The 17,352-nt window shown below is 35.5% G+C and overlaps 1 protein-coding gene across 1 annotated transcript in view; it reads right to left on the bottom strand.

The window, feature by feature from the left end:
- Positions 1-17,352, bottom strand: part of UGGT2 (UDP-glucose glycoprotein glucosyltransferase 2) — a 261,577-nt gene that overhangs the window by 12,562 nt on the left and 231,663 nt on the right. The window contains exons 35-37 of the mRNA XM_044667227.1: positions 16,274-16,434; positions 15,566-15,680; positions 1,364-1,480 (exon numbers count right to left, since the gene is read on the bottom strand). Of these exons, the coding sequence (XP_044523162.1) occupies positions 1,364-1,480; positions 15,566-15,680; positions 16,274-16,434 (393 nt within the window). The remainder of the gene's footprint in view (positions 1-1,363; positions 1,481-15,565; positions 15,681-16,273; positions 16,435-17,352) is intronic.

The following is a 17,352-nucleotide window of genomic DNA, read 5'->3' as shown; positions in this document are numbered from 1 at the left end:
TCTTCTATGCTAGGCTGCCTCTCAATGCACTCGAAACTATAATACCTGACTAGAGCTGTTAAAGAACAAATTTGGATAAACAAGTTCCAGATAACTGAGCCAAAGAAATATATAAAATAATTAGAACTATTTTAGACTTTGGGTAGTGAAAATGAAAATCTATTCAGAAGAACTTTGCAAAATAACTGGTTTGGTATATCGTTCATAATTATTCTCCTGCCCCCAACTCATCGTGAGAGACCTTAACATACATACTGATTCCCTCCCAAACTCCCTAACCATTCGGTTCTTCCTTTGATCCCACTATCACCCACAAATATACCATGTTAAAGTTTTTGAAATTCCCTTACTTGACCAAATCTATTTTCATCTCTCACTCTGTCTTCCTTTTCAAAACCTTATTCTCCATCTGTACCATAGCCTCTAGACCTTTGATCCCTCAATTCTCTCCCAGGCCATCTCCACTGTTCTAGCCACTCTCTCCTCTTTTCCCCATCTTGACCCCCATATTGTCTTCTCTTGAAATCATAATCTCCTTATCATATCATGGATTACATTGTGCCAAGCCTCAGGCCATTTTCTGATTTCACGCCTACACACAGGCTTCTGAACAAAGAGAAAATCATGAGACCATTTTGACTGGTTCTACTGTGTGAGCATTTATGCTTATTTGCTAGTCTTTTCATGATACCTTTTACACTTACTGATTTAAATTAAGATGATCACATTGAGCAACAAGTAAAAAATTTAAGAAAACTTCTGTGTCATATCATATTTGGCTATTTCTATTTATTCCCTTCAATGGTGTTGAATATTCACCCATTCTTTTTCATTCCAGGCAATTCTTACCTGTATCCTCACATAAATTATACATATAGAAGCTATCCTACTTGTTGGAGGCCTTCCCTGAAGACCATCCTTTTCAAGTATGAGGACACCTCTTAAATATTAAAAAAAGATGTTTTTCAGACCCTTTGAAAATAGTAGTTATATTAACACTATCTACTGAGTGAGAAAATATAAAATGGCAAAAAACTATTATAAATTTAGAACACTTAATTTTATTAATCACAAGACCATCTACATATATTTGAAAAATCCATTATTCATGCTGCACATTTTGTCAGAATTCAGGATCAAAATGACAGTTCTTGATACATATAGGAATTACTGAACCTTTTGTAATAAATGAAGGTCCTATAATAAATGAAGGCATAATGTTCCCCTAGGTTCTGTGGTCAACAGTGCAGTGCAGTGCAGGGTCTCCACCAGAACTTCTCTCTGTCTTGTGGTACAACCAGGCTTCTTTCTTTTCTACATTTCCTACATGTATTTATGACTTGAAAAAATAAGAGAAACTTACCAGATCTATTGTTTTGGCTTTTTTTTTTGATTCATCATCACACCATGTTTCACACCACAACCACTCTTGAGGAAGGGACTTAATCGCAACCTGGTGAATCATGTTATTGGGCAGGTCCTACAAAAAGTCAGAGGTGAATTTAAATAAACAGCTTATGACACCAAAAAGCAAATACAGACATACAAAGTAAGAGAATGGAGTAAAATAGATAAAATATATAGTAAAATAATACATGAACTGCAGTTTTGTTTTTTAAACATTCTAATAACTTTTAAAAACAAATTTTGCTTAAAAGTTATCCTTATGCCCTTTTACATTTCTTTTTACATTAAAGTTGAACCAAATGTAACAAAAACATTTAGTTCTAAAATCACTCTAGAAAAAAGTTATTACATAAGAAGTAAAGACTAATAATATGAACATAAGACTTAACATTCATTAATTGGGTAATGTCTCTAGTAAATTTTTTGTTTATTAGGAAAGGTATTTTGTCTATATTTACCTATATTAACTCTCATTGTCAGTCTAATGTCAGGTTTATTTAAATAATGGTTGCTGAGAGCTATTCTAAGTATTGAAATTAGATTTAATTAATAAAAAAATCAGCTACTTTTTTGTGGTGGCAAAGAATTAGAAATTATGGGGATGTCCATCAGGTGGGGAATAGTTGAACAAATTGTGGTATATGTTGGTAATGGAATACTATTGTGCTATAAGAAATGATAAGTAAAATGATTTCAGAAATCATTTTAGCTAGAAAAGATCCACATGAACTGCTTATTAGTTCATTTTCCTCACTGACTTTTATTTGACTATAATTCTTTTCCTCATTTTTTATTCTTGGCGAATTCTTAGTGAATAGATTCCCTTTTGGTCTCCTCCCATTCAACTAGTTCTATTCACTAGTTTATAAAATTTTATTTTTTGTGCTTTTTTCCAAAAAGTTTCCGAAAAGCATTCATTAGTGGAAGCCTTTCCCACAACCAAAGCAAGGCCTCCTTTTAACCTTTCCCACTCCTCACCCACTCTCAGGTAGGCTCTTCTCTGAGACCAGAGGATTTAGCTTTCCATTGGTAGCCCTCAAAATGACCAGGGCACATCACACATATTTCTAAGTCTCCTTGCTCTTTCTTGTTCCCTCCCTTGTAAAGCAGATCCACAAAAAATAAATAAAAGGATTAATTCTCCTATAGGCAGAGTGTTGCTAAATTTTCTCCAAAATGCCTCTTCACTGTTACCTCTCTTGAACTTCTCCTCCATCCTAGTCTAAAAATTAATGGTTTCTGCTCATTATTGCCGTCTTTGGTTGAAACATCTCTTTATTACTCCTGAATTCCTGTTGTTTGAGAAGCAAATAATCTCATCAGTTTCATTTTCCACCTAAAAACATTTGATGTTTATTATTGAACATCTATTTTTTTCATTTATAGCCAAGTTCAGATTTTCAGGAGAACTTACCCTGGGCAGCACACTGAGCTCTACTGCTCTTCAGAAAACATTATTCTATTATATCTTGTGTTTTGTAGTGGGTGCAGAATAGTTTTGAATAATTCAATTTTCCTTTCCTTTGTATTTGAAGATCTTTCTCTTGATTGCTTCCTGGATGTTTCTGAATTGAATGGTTACATTTAACTATTATATCTTTTGGAGTTTGCAGCCTTTTTTTCCCCCTCCTGGTAGTGATCTATGAATTCTTTAAATTGGAATTTCATTTTCTAAATTCAGAAGCTTTAGGTAGTTTTCGTCTATTATTTCTTGAAAGTCTTAAGGTCTTTTTGTCCTGTTTTTATTTGTAACCTATGGTCCTTAATTTTTCTCTAAGTAGCCTGTTTTCTTAGATCAGCTTGTTTTGCTTGTATGGTAAGCATATTTTCTTGTCATGTCAATGATTTTTGCTTTCCTTCTTCTAGATTGTTCTTCACTTTGACATATTTTCATTCCCAATATATTGTTTTCTCTTCTGTTTCTTTGGTGAGATTTGTCATTGTGGATTCCAGCTTTTCTATTCTGTCATTTTTGCTATGTAGGTCATAAATTCTGCTCTCATCATTCTCGTTTCTATTTTGAACCACTCAGGAATAGTATGCTGTTGTTCCATGTTCTTGGTTTCCATTGGACCCTCCATCTCATCAAGAAAGTTGCTTTCTTTGCAATATTTAGTTATGAATGCCTAAACTTAATTAAATTGACTGGATCTGGAGGCCACATTTCCTTCTGTTGTTAATGTTTTTATTTACCTGCTTATTTTTTTTAAATTTTATTTAATTAATAATTTAGAATATTTTCCCATGGTTACATGATTCATGTTCTTTCTCTCCCCACCCCCCTCCTGTAGCCAGCCGAAATTCCAGTTTTACTGCTTATTTTGAAAGTCTTTGAATTTTCTTCTTCCTGAGATCTTTAGTAATTTCAGTCCCTCCCCTGAAATTTTCCCCTGTTTTTCTCAATTCAGACCCCTATGATGGTGGTTTCCTAGGGGGCTGGATCTCAAAGACTCTGTCTCCTACCACACTGGATAGAGTTCACTAGCCTAGGTCTTTACCCCAAGTGATTTTTTTGGATAGATAGAATGAACTGGCTTAAACCTAAATTTTTCCCTTAGGAATATTTTATGCTCCCTTCCCCCTCCCCTCTTCATCTTTACCAAGTCCCTTCAGATTATTCACTTTTTCATTTTCACTGGACTTCTGCATTTATATTTCATGGCAGCAAGAGGCAAGATAGTTGGTGGAAAAAAAAAAACAGTATAGCTCAGTTCTACCCAAATATTACACAATCCACTTAATAAACAACTTACCCTTTGGATAAACAGTAAACATAATCCAGATCCTTTTGAGATAAAATCCCCGATGGAGGAAAAAAGCCAAGGTGAAAGTCTAAACATTTCAGCTAACAATTGAGAACCAGAGAGACAGAGGGAAAACTGACAAACTTCAAAGGTTGAAAAAGAACAACGAAATTTTTGAACAAGGAAACACCTTGGTATTTAAAAAAAAAGGAAGCCCCAGCTTAGACTGATAGTTGAAGCTGGGGAAAAAAAAAGTCCTCAACTGCTTTAGCAGAAAGAAATCCCCCATGGGAGTAAAGTGAAATTGGTAGACTTTAGGTGCTAAGGAAAAGATTGCAGTGGGTCTCATACAGAAGGGCATCCTTAGATGTAGTTGAAGATTAAAGAAAAGGCCTCTTCTTTTCGGATCTATGTCCAAAGGAAATGGCTTTAACTTAAGTAGATTACAGGGGAGGATAACTTTGGTGTCCTTTGTGAAGGAAGATTAACAACTGGAGTAAAGGAAATGTGGTTTGATTCCCAGAGTAGAGAAGACCCAGAACTCAACTCCTGAAGCCTCAGCAACAACAAGATTTTTTAAAAAAAGAATAAAAAAAAGAAGACTTTTATAATGCTAGGGATGACCCAGGTCACAAATCCAAAAGAGGAAAATAGCAACAACAGCAAAAACCACATTTAATTAAAATCTTAAAGAAAAAAATTACTTTTCAAACAGAAACAATTAAAATTATTCAAATAAATGATTAAAAGTTTTAAAAGAACAAAGGGTTATGGAGGAAATAACTGGGCTGGGATGGGGTGGGAAAGCTCAAAAGTTTATTTAAAAGGTACAAAAGGTTACTAGAGTAACAAACTTCCTAAAAATCAGAATGGAACCAATTGAAAATTTAAAAATGTGGATGTCATATTTCAAGAAATTATTAAATAAAATTGCCATGTGTATTAGAACAAGAAGGCAATCAAAAATATGAAGAATGCACTGATTACCTCTTGAAAGAAAAGAGGTACTATAATCAGGATGACACAGTTTATCAGGTATAACTTTAAAAGGTTAGATAACATAGGAGATATTCTAAAAGGCAAAGGAAAAAGATCTACAATAAAAAATAACTTATCCAGCAAAATTGAATAACATCAAGTTAAAAAGGGAGGGGGGAAAGACATAATAAAATAGAGGATTTTGAAACATCATGTTAAAAACCAGAACCTTCACTTCTCACAAGTCTCCCACAGGTCCTGCCTACCTACCCTGTTATCTGAGGACCTGACCGCTTTAATGAAAATATTGAAACCATTTGATATGAATTTCTACTTTCCCCCTCCTTTTTATCTATAAACTCTATCATAATCATTTGACATTTTCCTCCAGTCTCTGATATAAATAGGAATTCTCATCAAGGCCAACTCCTCTACATGTATGTATCTTTGAGCCTTGTCCTTCCCATATTTTCTAATATTAAAAATTTTTTTCTATCATTCTCCTTTCCCTACCAATCCTTAAATGTCTCCCTATATGCTGGGATTTCTTCCTTATTGTCTTCAAATGTGCCCAAGATACTGTCCTTAAAAAAAAAACAAACAACCCCAAAAACTTTCACTAGACTCTTCTGTTACCTCACAGTACCAATGAAAAAAGCTGTCATTTGCTAAATCAAGTTCTTTTCCTTTCACTCACTCAGTATTTTACAATGTTTTTCCAATGTCATCACTCAAATGAAATCAATTATCTTCAAAGTTACCAAAGATTTCTAAATTGCCAGACTTGATAGTCATTTTTCTTGACTTCTCTGATGCCTTTGAAATTATTAATGATTCTCACCTCTCTGGGTTTTCACAATATTCCCCCTCCTAGTTCTCTTCCCACCTGACTAAACATTCCTCGGTTTCCTTTCTTGGTTCATCATTCATATCATGGTCTCTACATGGGAGTAATCTTCATTACTCTGCCTTTTCTCTTTCTTTACTTTCTTTTAGTGACTTCATTAGCAACCATGGGTTTAATTATCATCTCAATGCTGCTAGTTTTCATGGCTATAAATCTAAGGAGAGTCTCTCTTAAGCTCCAGTTATGCATCACTAATGGTCCATTGGACATTTTAAACTTGATGCACTATTGACATCTCAAACTCAGTATTTCCAAAACATTTACCCATTATATAGTATTCCCTCTAATCATACTTCCCTCCATCACGCTTCCTTATTTCTCTTAAGGGGCACCATGATACATCCAACCACCCAGGTTTATAACTTTGGTATTATCCTTGACTCCTCACTTTTATTTACTTAATATATCCAATTAATTGTCAAATTTTATTTCTATCTTCACTACATCTTGTGTATCTGACTCTTCTCTTCTCACACAAACTTACCTTAATTTTTCCTTCATTGCCTCTACTCTTTCAATGGCTTCCTAATTGGGCTCCCTAGCTCAAATTTCTCTTCACATTCCTCTTTGATATAGTTATGAGGGTGATTTTTTCTATAAGCACAGATCTGGCCAAGTCACCTCCCTACTCAATATATCTAGTAGATCCCTATTATCTTTAGAATTTAGAATATGCTCATCAGTATGACTTTTAATGACTATCATAAAATGGCACAAAACTAGCTTTCTGGCTTCATTATGTATAACTCTTCTTCTCACAATCTCTAATCTAACCAAACTAATTTTTTTCTATTCCTTACACATGGCCTTCCATTTTCCATGCCAACTGACCATTCTTCCATGCTTAGAATGAACTCCTTAAGTATTCCTCTCACAGCATCCCCACATCCCCAAGATTTAGCTAATCTTCTACATGACAACTGCTTCGTGCCCTCCTTCCCTATCGTGGAATTAAAACCTTGTATTTACTTTGATGGTGGCTTCTTGAAGTCTATGTAGTGGGATGTAAGTTCTGGGAATTCTACCAGACTGGAAAGCTTTGAGTCTGACCCTCAGCCATGGATTGTTTTCCTCATCCCAGTTTAGCTCTAGAGAGATACAGAGTAGCTGTCTGACTACCTCATGATAATTTTTTTTTTGACCATGACATAGCATGAAAAAAAAATGGCCCTCAGTCTTCTGTTGTTCCCTTCTGCATCTACACTGACCGTTGGGCAAAGTGATAGGAAACAAGGCAGAAGATGTTAACAAATCTACAATTATTATACTATCAAGAAATTTTAATTAGATGGCTAATCCTTGTCCAATGACCAACAAGTAGCTACCACATTGAAGAAGATGAATATTATCCTTGACATTCTAGGCCAGTGATGGGCAAACTACAGCCTGCAGGCACGTGACATTATTCCTAATCTGAAGAATACAATGAGTAGAATACAATACAAGGAAACTTAAAAAGTTTGCCCATCACCGATCTAGGCTATAAATGAAAGCTTAAGTCAGAAGCTGCAACTAACTGAAAGGAACATTCACAAGTATTAGTCACCATGTATTTCAGTACTAATTATCATTAATATTTCCAGAAAGATCAATATGGAAATAATTGCACCTTTTGCATTGGTTTTTGAGAATGATACCTGGTGACTTCAAAGTAAAGGTGGAGAAAGGTGAGGTTGAGGAGAAATATTTGGGAAAGCATCATTAAGGAAGAATGCATGAGAGAGTACAAAGACTTGGAGATGGCGCAGAATCCTTTTACTTCTGTTAGGTTATGAATACTTAAAAATAATTATTAGGTGGTGGATGGCAAGCATCAAATAGAATTATAAAGAATGAAATATATTACTCTTTGACAGGAAAATATTTGTTATTGATGTGGGAGTTTTTCCAAAATAAGCTATCTTTATGTCATCAAACCACTGACTTATCAAAACTAAGATCACAATGAGTAAAATAAACAAGTAGAATAATAATGAGAAAACAACATCATGTACAACGGAAACATTTAAGTCCTGAACCATTTAAACAAATAAATGAAAATAGAAAAATAAGAAATGGCTGTCAGAAATGACACTGATACAATAATAATTTTATTTGGAAGTTTAACCAATGTAAATTAATTGCCACAACAAGGACATCAAAAGAGCTCTGAAAGCAACATAGCAAAGTTCTCAGTAACCTGATTAAATAAGAGAGATGGGTGCTGAAGACAAGATCAGGTTAGAAGAAAAAATCCTTTGCAAAGTTTTATGAAGGTTGATGAACAAGTTTGAGAAATTTTGTTTCATAAAGCAAAGAAATATAATGGAGTGTAAAACCAGTTTAAAGAAAGTCTGGCAAGATACTGAATAAATCAAAATCATCCCTGGGGTATTCAAGGAAAAAACTGGAGGAAAAATGGGAAAGGTTTGCCAAAATCATTCTAACAAATTAAGGACAGTGTAACCACCCTACTTGGACCCCTATACACAATCAGAGCTATATTAGAGAGAAGGTATATAGAGAATTGTGATACATTTGTGAGAGTATTGAGAGGGATTGATATTCAAGGTATAACTAAATCCTAAATAGGGTAAATAATGAATCCTGTCAAGTGATCACATAATTCAGATTCTGACTATTTAAAGTTATAATTATATGTAAAATATAGTAATTGGTTCTAAACCAATAGTAGTGAAAAACATTTAAAATGTTTTTGTTTATTATCATAAAATAGCAACAAAATATAAAAATATATCTTTTATTAATTTATTACAAAGTAATAAAAGCAAAATAGTATAGAGAGCAAAAGTTTAAAAATAAAACCATTTTACTTAGGTAAGATGTCACTGAGAATGTAATGAAAATATAAAGTCATTTAAAATATTTTAGCAGTAGACTAAACTGTTTTCTCTTCCCTTAAAATGTCATACTAATACTGGCAGGTACAGAGAACACCACATCTTGGTGAATTTTAATGTTACATTGTCATATAATGACCCAAGTATAGTTGGATAACCTGGGGCATTATTTAAATTCAGTAATTTGAATGTGATATTATTGTTTTTGCAATGTTTTTCAAAAGCTAGGCTAAAATAACTTGAACTTTGAAAATAGCTTTAGTCATCCACGCTTTCTTATTTCATCACCAAGGACCTGGAAGGGATCAATGTTGTAGCCTCTCATAGCCTAAGGATTTTGAGACTAATAAACAAGCATTGATTTTAATTTTAAATACCCTTTTGTATTACCTTCCAATAAAAGAATTAGGCCTTCCTTAGACACTTAAAAAAACCCAACTCTTAACCTTCTGCTTTAGAATCTATATTAAATATTGATTCCAAAGCAGAAGAGCAGTAAGGACTAGGTAATTGTGGTTAAATGACTTGTACAGGGTTATGCAGCTAGAAAGTGTCTGAGGCCACATTTAAACCCAGAACGTTTGGGCTTTAGGCCTATCCATTGAGCTACCTACCTTTTCCAATCCTTAGACATTTTTAAAAAAGGTTGAGTTAGTTCTCTTTTGTAATAAGGGGATTTTCAGGATGTAATAAGGGAATCTGCAGGATGTAATATGGGACTGAAGCTAGGGGTAATAGCTGGTAGGAATAGGGAATAAGGCAAGGCAAGGGGCCCAACGCTGGAGGTAATCAAGGGACTAGGCTATAGGTAGTAGCTGGTTGGAATAAAGGATAGGCACTATGGATAAGGGTTTGTGAATCCCTAAGACAATATAGTGAATGAAGAAGGTACAATGATGAAGGTTGGTAGTTGAGGTAGTAGGAGAAATAAAGGAATGTCTGAGTTTAGGGAGTATAACACTGAGGTATCAAGGGTTGCAAGGGAGAGGATGAGTTAATCTAAGGCAGGCAATAGCAGCAGGGAAACACAGACTGGGACCCAGTTAGAGACAAATACTGAAGGGAAATAGACTGAGCCCTTCAAGTAAAAGGACACTTTTACAGAGCAAGGTTAGAGCCAGCCATGGCCAGCTTGGAACTGACTCGAGGCTTTAGTCAGTTTTACAGGAAGGGACTGGAAGGAAATATTGAAGTTACACTTCCTTCAAAATGGATACCCTCAGCTTCCCTCAAACTCCAGAGAGTATGTTATTCCTCTCTCTCTTCCTCCCTCTCTTATTAATCAACTAAAGAAGTAGTCACAAGATCTTGATTAAATACAAACGGGGTTTATTGTCTTCTAGGATAGATTGACAGAGTAGAGGATACAAGGAAGCCCTAACAGCCACTTAGAGAAACTTCAGGTGGGGAAGAGAAGCAGGAACGTGAGACTGAGAAAGGACCTGCCTTAACTCAGTTCTCAGATGGGTTTGTAATCTATGGGGTTAGGAAAGTTGTATACAAAGATTCAATATATAATTTGTTGCAAGGGTAAGCCCTATTTGATTATTTAAAATATCAAGTTTAAACTAACACTCCAAACTACCCTCCTTTCAAACCCTCACAGGAATTCAGGCAGGGAGAATGAAGGTGGGAATAGGGTATGGTAGGGAGATTCAAAGGAATTAGCTAAATTAACAAATCTCAAAAGAAAAGCTGCAAAATATAGGCCAGGTTTCAATCTCAAGAAGGAGCTCAGATGGACCCTGATTCTCTCAATGAGTCCCCAGACCAACTGAACTTTTCCCAAGATTCTATACTCCTTAACTGACAGAATGAATTCTGTAAAGCCTGAAAAACTGTTATGCCCCGCTCTCTGTACCACACTTTTTAGAAATCTAAGTTCTGGAAGCCATTCTTTTCCAGAGTAAGCCTGATTGATCCTCATTAAAATTTTGTTGATCAGTGTGTCCATCTTTTTAAATTTTCTTTAAAACATTTGGATATGTAGGTGCAAAACTCTTCTGCCCTGGGTTTTCTCTAGTCATTTTAATGTTAAACAACTAAACTTCATTTTTAAAGCAATTGAACCAACCAACACTTGCAGTAAGAGTTTCTGCAGTTTATTTCATTTCTATTCCCCCTGCCCTGCCCCCACTGCTTTAAATAAAATAGAAGCTTTTGTCTTAATGGTTGCTCTGCCATTATGGAATGTCTATGAAGTCCAAGATTTCTTCAAGCTATCATCTATTCTGCCTTATTTTAAGTTTCTTATTTTCCCCATTGCAGTTAAGAGGAATGTGTTCTTATATTTTTAATTGCAAACTTCAGTCCATATACTTAAAAGATACTTCATTCCATCACATTATCACTTCTGTTTATACAAAAAGCTGATATGTGTGTTTCATAATATTATACTATAGAGTCAGGCAATCCAAATTCCAGAGTTGTTTTAGAGTTACCATGACCACATTCATGTTGCTCAATTATATGACATTTTAAAAATCTTTTTTTTTTTTGCACAGGCAGTATTTCCAACTGTAATATTCTTTCTGTTTTTCCTTTTGTTAAGGGCTCTTTAAAAACAAACTTCTAACACAGCTATTGGTAATAGAGTGAACAGCAGCACATCACACATGATGATAGGCAAGTATGCACTGACAACCTAATAGCATATTAAAACTCTTGATTAGTTCACATATGCCATGTTAATTTTTGCAAGTCTGAATATCGTTGATACAAGAATCTTTTTTTTCTTTTTTTTAAATTTTAAACATTTATTAATATTCATTTTTAACATGGTTACATGATTCATGCTCCTACTTTCCCCTTCACCCCCCGCGTTCCCCCCACCCATGGCCGACCCACATTTCCACTGGTTTTATCATGTGTCCTTGATCAAGACCTATTTCCAAATTGTTGGTAGTTGCATTGGTGTGGTAGTTTTGAGTCTACATCCTCAATCATGTCCACCCCAGCCCATGCGTTCAAGCAGCTGTTTTTTTTTTTATATGTTTCCTCTCCTGCAGTCCTTCCTCTGGATGTGGGTAGCATTCTTTACCATAAATCCCTCAGAATTGTCCTGGGTTTTTGCATTGCTGCTGGTACAGAAGTCCATTACATTCGATTTTACCATAGTATATCAGTCTCTGTGTACAATGTTCTTTTGGCTCTGCTCCTCTCACTCTGCATCAGTTCCTGGAGGTCTTTCCAGTTCACCTGGAACTTCTCCAGTTTGTTATTCCTTTTAGCACAATAGTATTCCATCAAAGCATATACCATAATTTGTTCAGCCATTCCCCAATTGAAGGACATACCCTCCTTTTCCAGTTTTTTGCCAACACAAAAAGCACAGCTATAAATATTTTCGTACAAGTCTGTTTATCTATGATCTCTTTGGGGTACAAACCCAACAATGGTATAGCTGGATCAAAGGGCAGGCATTCTTTTATAGCCCTTTGGGCATAGTTCCAAATTGCCAGCCAGAATGGTTGGATCATTTCACAACTCCACCAGCAATGCATTAATGTCCCAATTTTGCCACATCCCCTCCAGCATTCATTACTCTCCCCTTCTTTCATTTTAGCCAATATGCTAGGTGTGAGGTGATACCTCAGAGTTGTTTTGATTTGCATTTCTCTAATTATTAGAGATTTAGAGCACTTTCTCATGTGCTTATTGATACTTTTGATTTCTTTACCTGAAAATTGCCTATTCATGTCTCTTGCCCATTTATCAATTGGGGAATGGCTTGATTTTTTATATAATTGATTTAACTCCTTGTATATTTCAGTAATTAGACCCCTGACAGAGTTTTTTGTTATGAAGATTTTTTCCCAATTTGTTGTTTCCCTTCTGATTTTGACTACATTGTTTTTGTTTGTACAAAAGCTTTTTAGTTTAATATAATCAAAACCATTTAATTTACATTTTGTAATTTTCTCTAACTCTTGCATGGTTTTAAAGTCTTTCCTTTCCCACAGATCTGACAAGTATACTATTCTGTGTTCACTTAACTTATTTATAGTTTCCCTCTTTATATTCAAGTCATTCACCCATTCTGAATTTATCTTGGTGTAGGGTGTGAGATGTTCATCTAAACCTAATCTCTCCCATATTGTTTTCCAAATTTCCCAGCAATTTTTGTCAAATAGTGGATTCATGTCCCAAAAGTTGGGCTCTTTGGGTTTATCATACACTGTCTTGCTGATGTCATTAACCCCAAGTCTATTCCACTGATCCTCCCCTCTGTCTCTTAGCCAGTACCATATTGTTTTGATGACTGCTGCTTTATAGTATAGTTTAATATCTGGTACTGCTAGGCCCCCTTCCTTCACATTTTTTTTCATTATTTCCCTTGATATTCTTGATCTTTTATTATTCTAAATGAAATTTGTTATAGTTTTTTCTAATTCAGTAAAGAAGTTTTTTGGTAGTTTGATAGGTATTGTGCTAAAAAGGTAAATTAATTTGGGTAGGATGGTTATTTTTATTATGTTAGCTCGTCCTACTCATGAGCAACCAATGGCTTTCCAGTTCTTTAGATCCAGTTTTATTTGTTTGGAAAGTGTTTTGTAGTTGTTTTTGTATAATTTCTGTGTTTGTTTTGGTAGATAGATTCCCAAGTATTTTATATTGTCTAGGGTAATTTAAAATGGTGTTTCTCTTTCTACCTCTTGCTGTTCTAATGTGTTGGAAATGTATAGAAATGCTGATGATTTATGTGCATTTATTTTGTATCCTGCCACTTTGCTAAAGTTGTTGATTATTTCTACAAGCTTCTTAGTTGATTCTCTAGGACAAGAATCTTTTAATTCTAAAATTTCTAGCATTTGATAATTCTAGACTTCTTCTTTCCCAGAATTTATGATGGGGAATTCTGGGTTTTATCAGTATTTTGCAATAGCCAGTCTTTGCTAACAGCTTTGGCTAATACCCTCAGAAACTAAGATTTACTAAATATCTATGTGTTCTCGATACTGAGAAAACTCTGGTAAAAATGAATACAGTCTCAAAGGGCTTATAGTATACTGGAAGGATATGATATTTGTACAGATACAAAAATATGTAGGGAGAGAAGCAATTATGCTACAACAGGACAAGTTTCATCTTAACCCTCTAAACTCAGTAAAATAAAGCTCCAAAATGATCTTCATGGCTGCTCCTAGCTGTCAGATCATGATTGGTGTAAGATTTCTGTCATTCTATCCCACATAAGAGGGATATAATAAGAGAAATTAGTAGTTTAAATAAGGCCATGCTGATAGAGATAAAAATCATTAGACCATGCACCTGTAAGAATTCACATTGCCTCAGCCATTTTTACCTTTTGTATCGGGCGCTCAGGTAGCTAAGAGGGACACTTCCTTCTCCCCCAGGAGACTTATCCCCTCTCTTACATCATCATACTTCCTGTTTGCCATGAGGAATCATGGGAAATGTAGTTTCAAAGTCCCCACGTGTCCATAGGAAATATATAACATACTTTTAAATGGCACCTTCCCAATTCCAAATATACAGGGGCAATGGGAGAGAGGTGCTCAGGAAGAAGCAGTCACCAAAGTCAGCTAGGACCGGCTACAGCTTGTGTTGGCTAGTAAGATGGGTTCAGTTATGGGATGATTGACTCACAAAAGACATGAAAGAGCCAGAGGTTGTAGGCTATGTCTCCAAAGGGTTTGGAGGAAGTAGGAAGTAATCAGGTTTCATTGTATTTAGGTTTAAAAAATGTTTTCTCTAATCTAAAGCAAAGTGAAATGGATAAACGAGAGAGATTAGTGTGTTCTCCTCAAGTTGGTATATGACAGTGATGGCAAACCTCTTAGAGATAGGCAGGGGAGAGAGGAAGTGCTCCTATTGGGCTTCTGGGCAGAGGGGCAGGTCAGGGGAGAAATGTCCTCAGGACATGGAGACGGGGAGGGGAATAGCTCTACCCCAGTCCCTGTGGCTTTCTAGTAATGAACTCTGGCAGGTGACTGTTAGTGTGCCCGCAGAGAGGGCTCTGCATGTATCCTTTTTGGCATACATGCCATTGGTTCACCACCACTGATACATAAAACCTTCCAGAATCTTTTTTTATAGATTTTATAGATTTATTTTTTTATAGATGTATTTCAAATTATGCCTTACTATACTCATGTTCCATCTTTTTGTTTATCTTTAATGTTTGCATATTCTAAACTTGTATAACTTCAAGAAGGTTTTTTCCTTAATCTTCTTAAAGCTTAAAATGTCCACTGTAAAAGTTAAATATTTATTTCTGACAAAATTTATAAGCATTAAAATGCTACATACACAAGTTATTCTACAGAAAGCAGTAGCACTAAGAATCCACCAATTTCAATAAACATAAAATTTTAAGACAAAATGTGAAAATATGGGGTCAGACTAAAGGAGGGAAGATATCCTTGGTAAAAGACACCCCACACTGTAATGTTCTTCTTCTTGCTATCTAGCTCCAGTTAGTTAATTTTCACAATAAACCTTTTCAACCAGAACTTAGCCAGATCTAGGTATAATTGTAGTTATTTTCCAGTTTTTATTTTTGTATTTTTTAAAATCAGATTTAACATTCCATGTAATAATACTAGTGAGGAAAACCACTAAGGCAGACTCATACTTTTTCTGCCATTAATCATCTTAGAATTTCCTAGAACCAGAGATATCGAATGATTTCTCCAAATCTAGATAGAATTTATTAACATACATACCTGATCTAGGTTGGACAGACTGTTTGGGTCTTGACTAAGAGCCTGGTACTGACCTCTAAGTCTGTCTCCAGCTGCAATTTTTCTGAATTTCTTGAGATCCACAACATATAAGGCACTGAAAAAGAAATATTCCTTAAGTCTATGTTGTTATTATTTATACACATGGGGTTTACTTAGGTCTAGATATTCTAGGCTCTTACAGTCTTTTCTTAACTTTTCTTTGAATTCCAATTGGATTAAATGATACCTTACTTTTTTCTCTCCTGTGGATAGAGCACTAAGCTTTGGGTCAAAAGATTTGGATTCAAATCTTGTCTTAGGAACTTATTTGCTGGGTGACCATGGGCAAATCATTTAATGACATCTCTGAGCCTCAGTTTCTTCAACTATAATGTGTGTGTGTGCTCTAAATCTATGTCCTATTAATTATGGGGGTATATATATAATTATGGGGGAAATATAATTAGTCAAAAAATGCTCTGATTCTGCTAATGGAGGAGCTGAGATTTAAGGCATCAGTATCACTAAGACCAAAGATGGGGAATTCAAGCATCTACATGTTGATTCTAGTATCTATTCAGTAGAGCAAAATAAGAATTTGGTAATAATATATATATATTTTTTCCATATATCTCCCAGGCAGTAGAAAAATCACTAACTAAATAAATTACATATTGATGAAAGATTAAAAACTATGCATTTTCTTACCTGATATGGTATTTTCTTCTTGCCAGATGTGAAGCCCAATATCCTGATTTCCAGAAACGGTATCCATCCATCTCAGTGCGACTATCACAAAATGGTGTGTAACCATATGGTGCTCCACCAAGATCAAAATCTCTAAGCTCTTTTAGATCTGTTCTCACAATCTAGAAAATTAAAAAAATTTTTTAAACATCTATTGAAAACTATAACACGGTATTGACTTATACACCTGCATTGGAAATCATCTTATATTAAGAGACTTTACACAGAAAAATAAATCATGTAAATTCATTTTTTACAAATATCCCAAATGCCTAAACCTTCTGAGTCAGTTAAAATATCTTAAGATATCAGAAATGGAAGAGATCACACAGGTCATTTAGTTCAATTCATTCCTGAAAAAGAATCCTCTCTATAATATCCCAGTTAAGTAGTCATTTGGTCTCTACTTGAAGACCTCTAGTAACGGAGAATCCACTGTTCCCCAGAGATAAACCAGTCCATTCTGGTTGCTCAAACTATCAGGACATTTTTCTTTACATTAAATTTAAATTTGCTTTTTAAAAAATTTCCAGAGTTCCGGGTTAAGATGGCAGCAGAGTAAGAAGCAGCTCTTAACCTCTCCTGACCGAAACATACAAAACTCCTCAAGGGGACATAAAAACAAGTCCAGACGAACGGAGGAACCCCACAACAGGGCACAGCGTGGAAGGTACGTGGAATCGAGACATTTCCAAGCTAAAAAGGGCTCTCACTCACTCAATCGCGAGCTGAGCAACCGCCCCACCCCCACCCCCTCCACACTCACCTATAGCTCCGAACCCAGCTAAAAAGAAATAGAGCAAGTTTGGGGCACCCATCGAGTCATCAGCAGCTCCGGGACCTGTTCCTGACAGCAGCAAGACTTAGGACCCCATTAAGTCAAAAAAAGCACGCGAAATCTGAGCGCGCGCGCCGGAGCAGGACGCTGGGCGCAGAGAGCCGGCTGAGTAGAGGCGTGGGTGGAGGCAGAACTAAGCCTAAGTGGGGAACCAGTGCAGACGGGTATACGACTGTGGAAACAGCGCCCTGAGACTTGTAAA

Source organism: Gracilinanus agilis, chromosome 3 (genome assembly GCF_016433145.1).
Source record: "Gracilinanus agilis isolate LMUSP501 chromosome 3, AgileGrace, whole genome shotgun sequence".
NCBI classification, from domain to species: domain Eukaryota; kingdom Metazoa; phylum Chordata; class Mammalia; order Didelphimorphia; family Didelphidae; genus Gracilinanus; species Gracilinanus agilis.
Note: the sequence above shows the minus strand (reverse complement) of the source record. Positions and strands in the feature narration are given on the sequence as shown.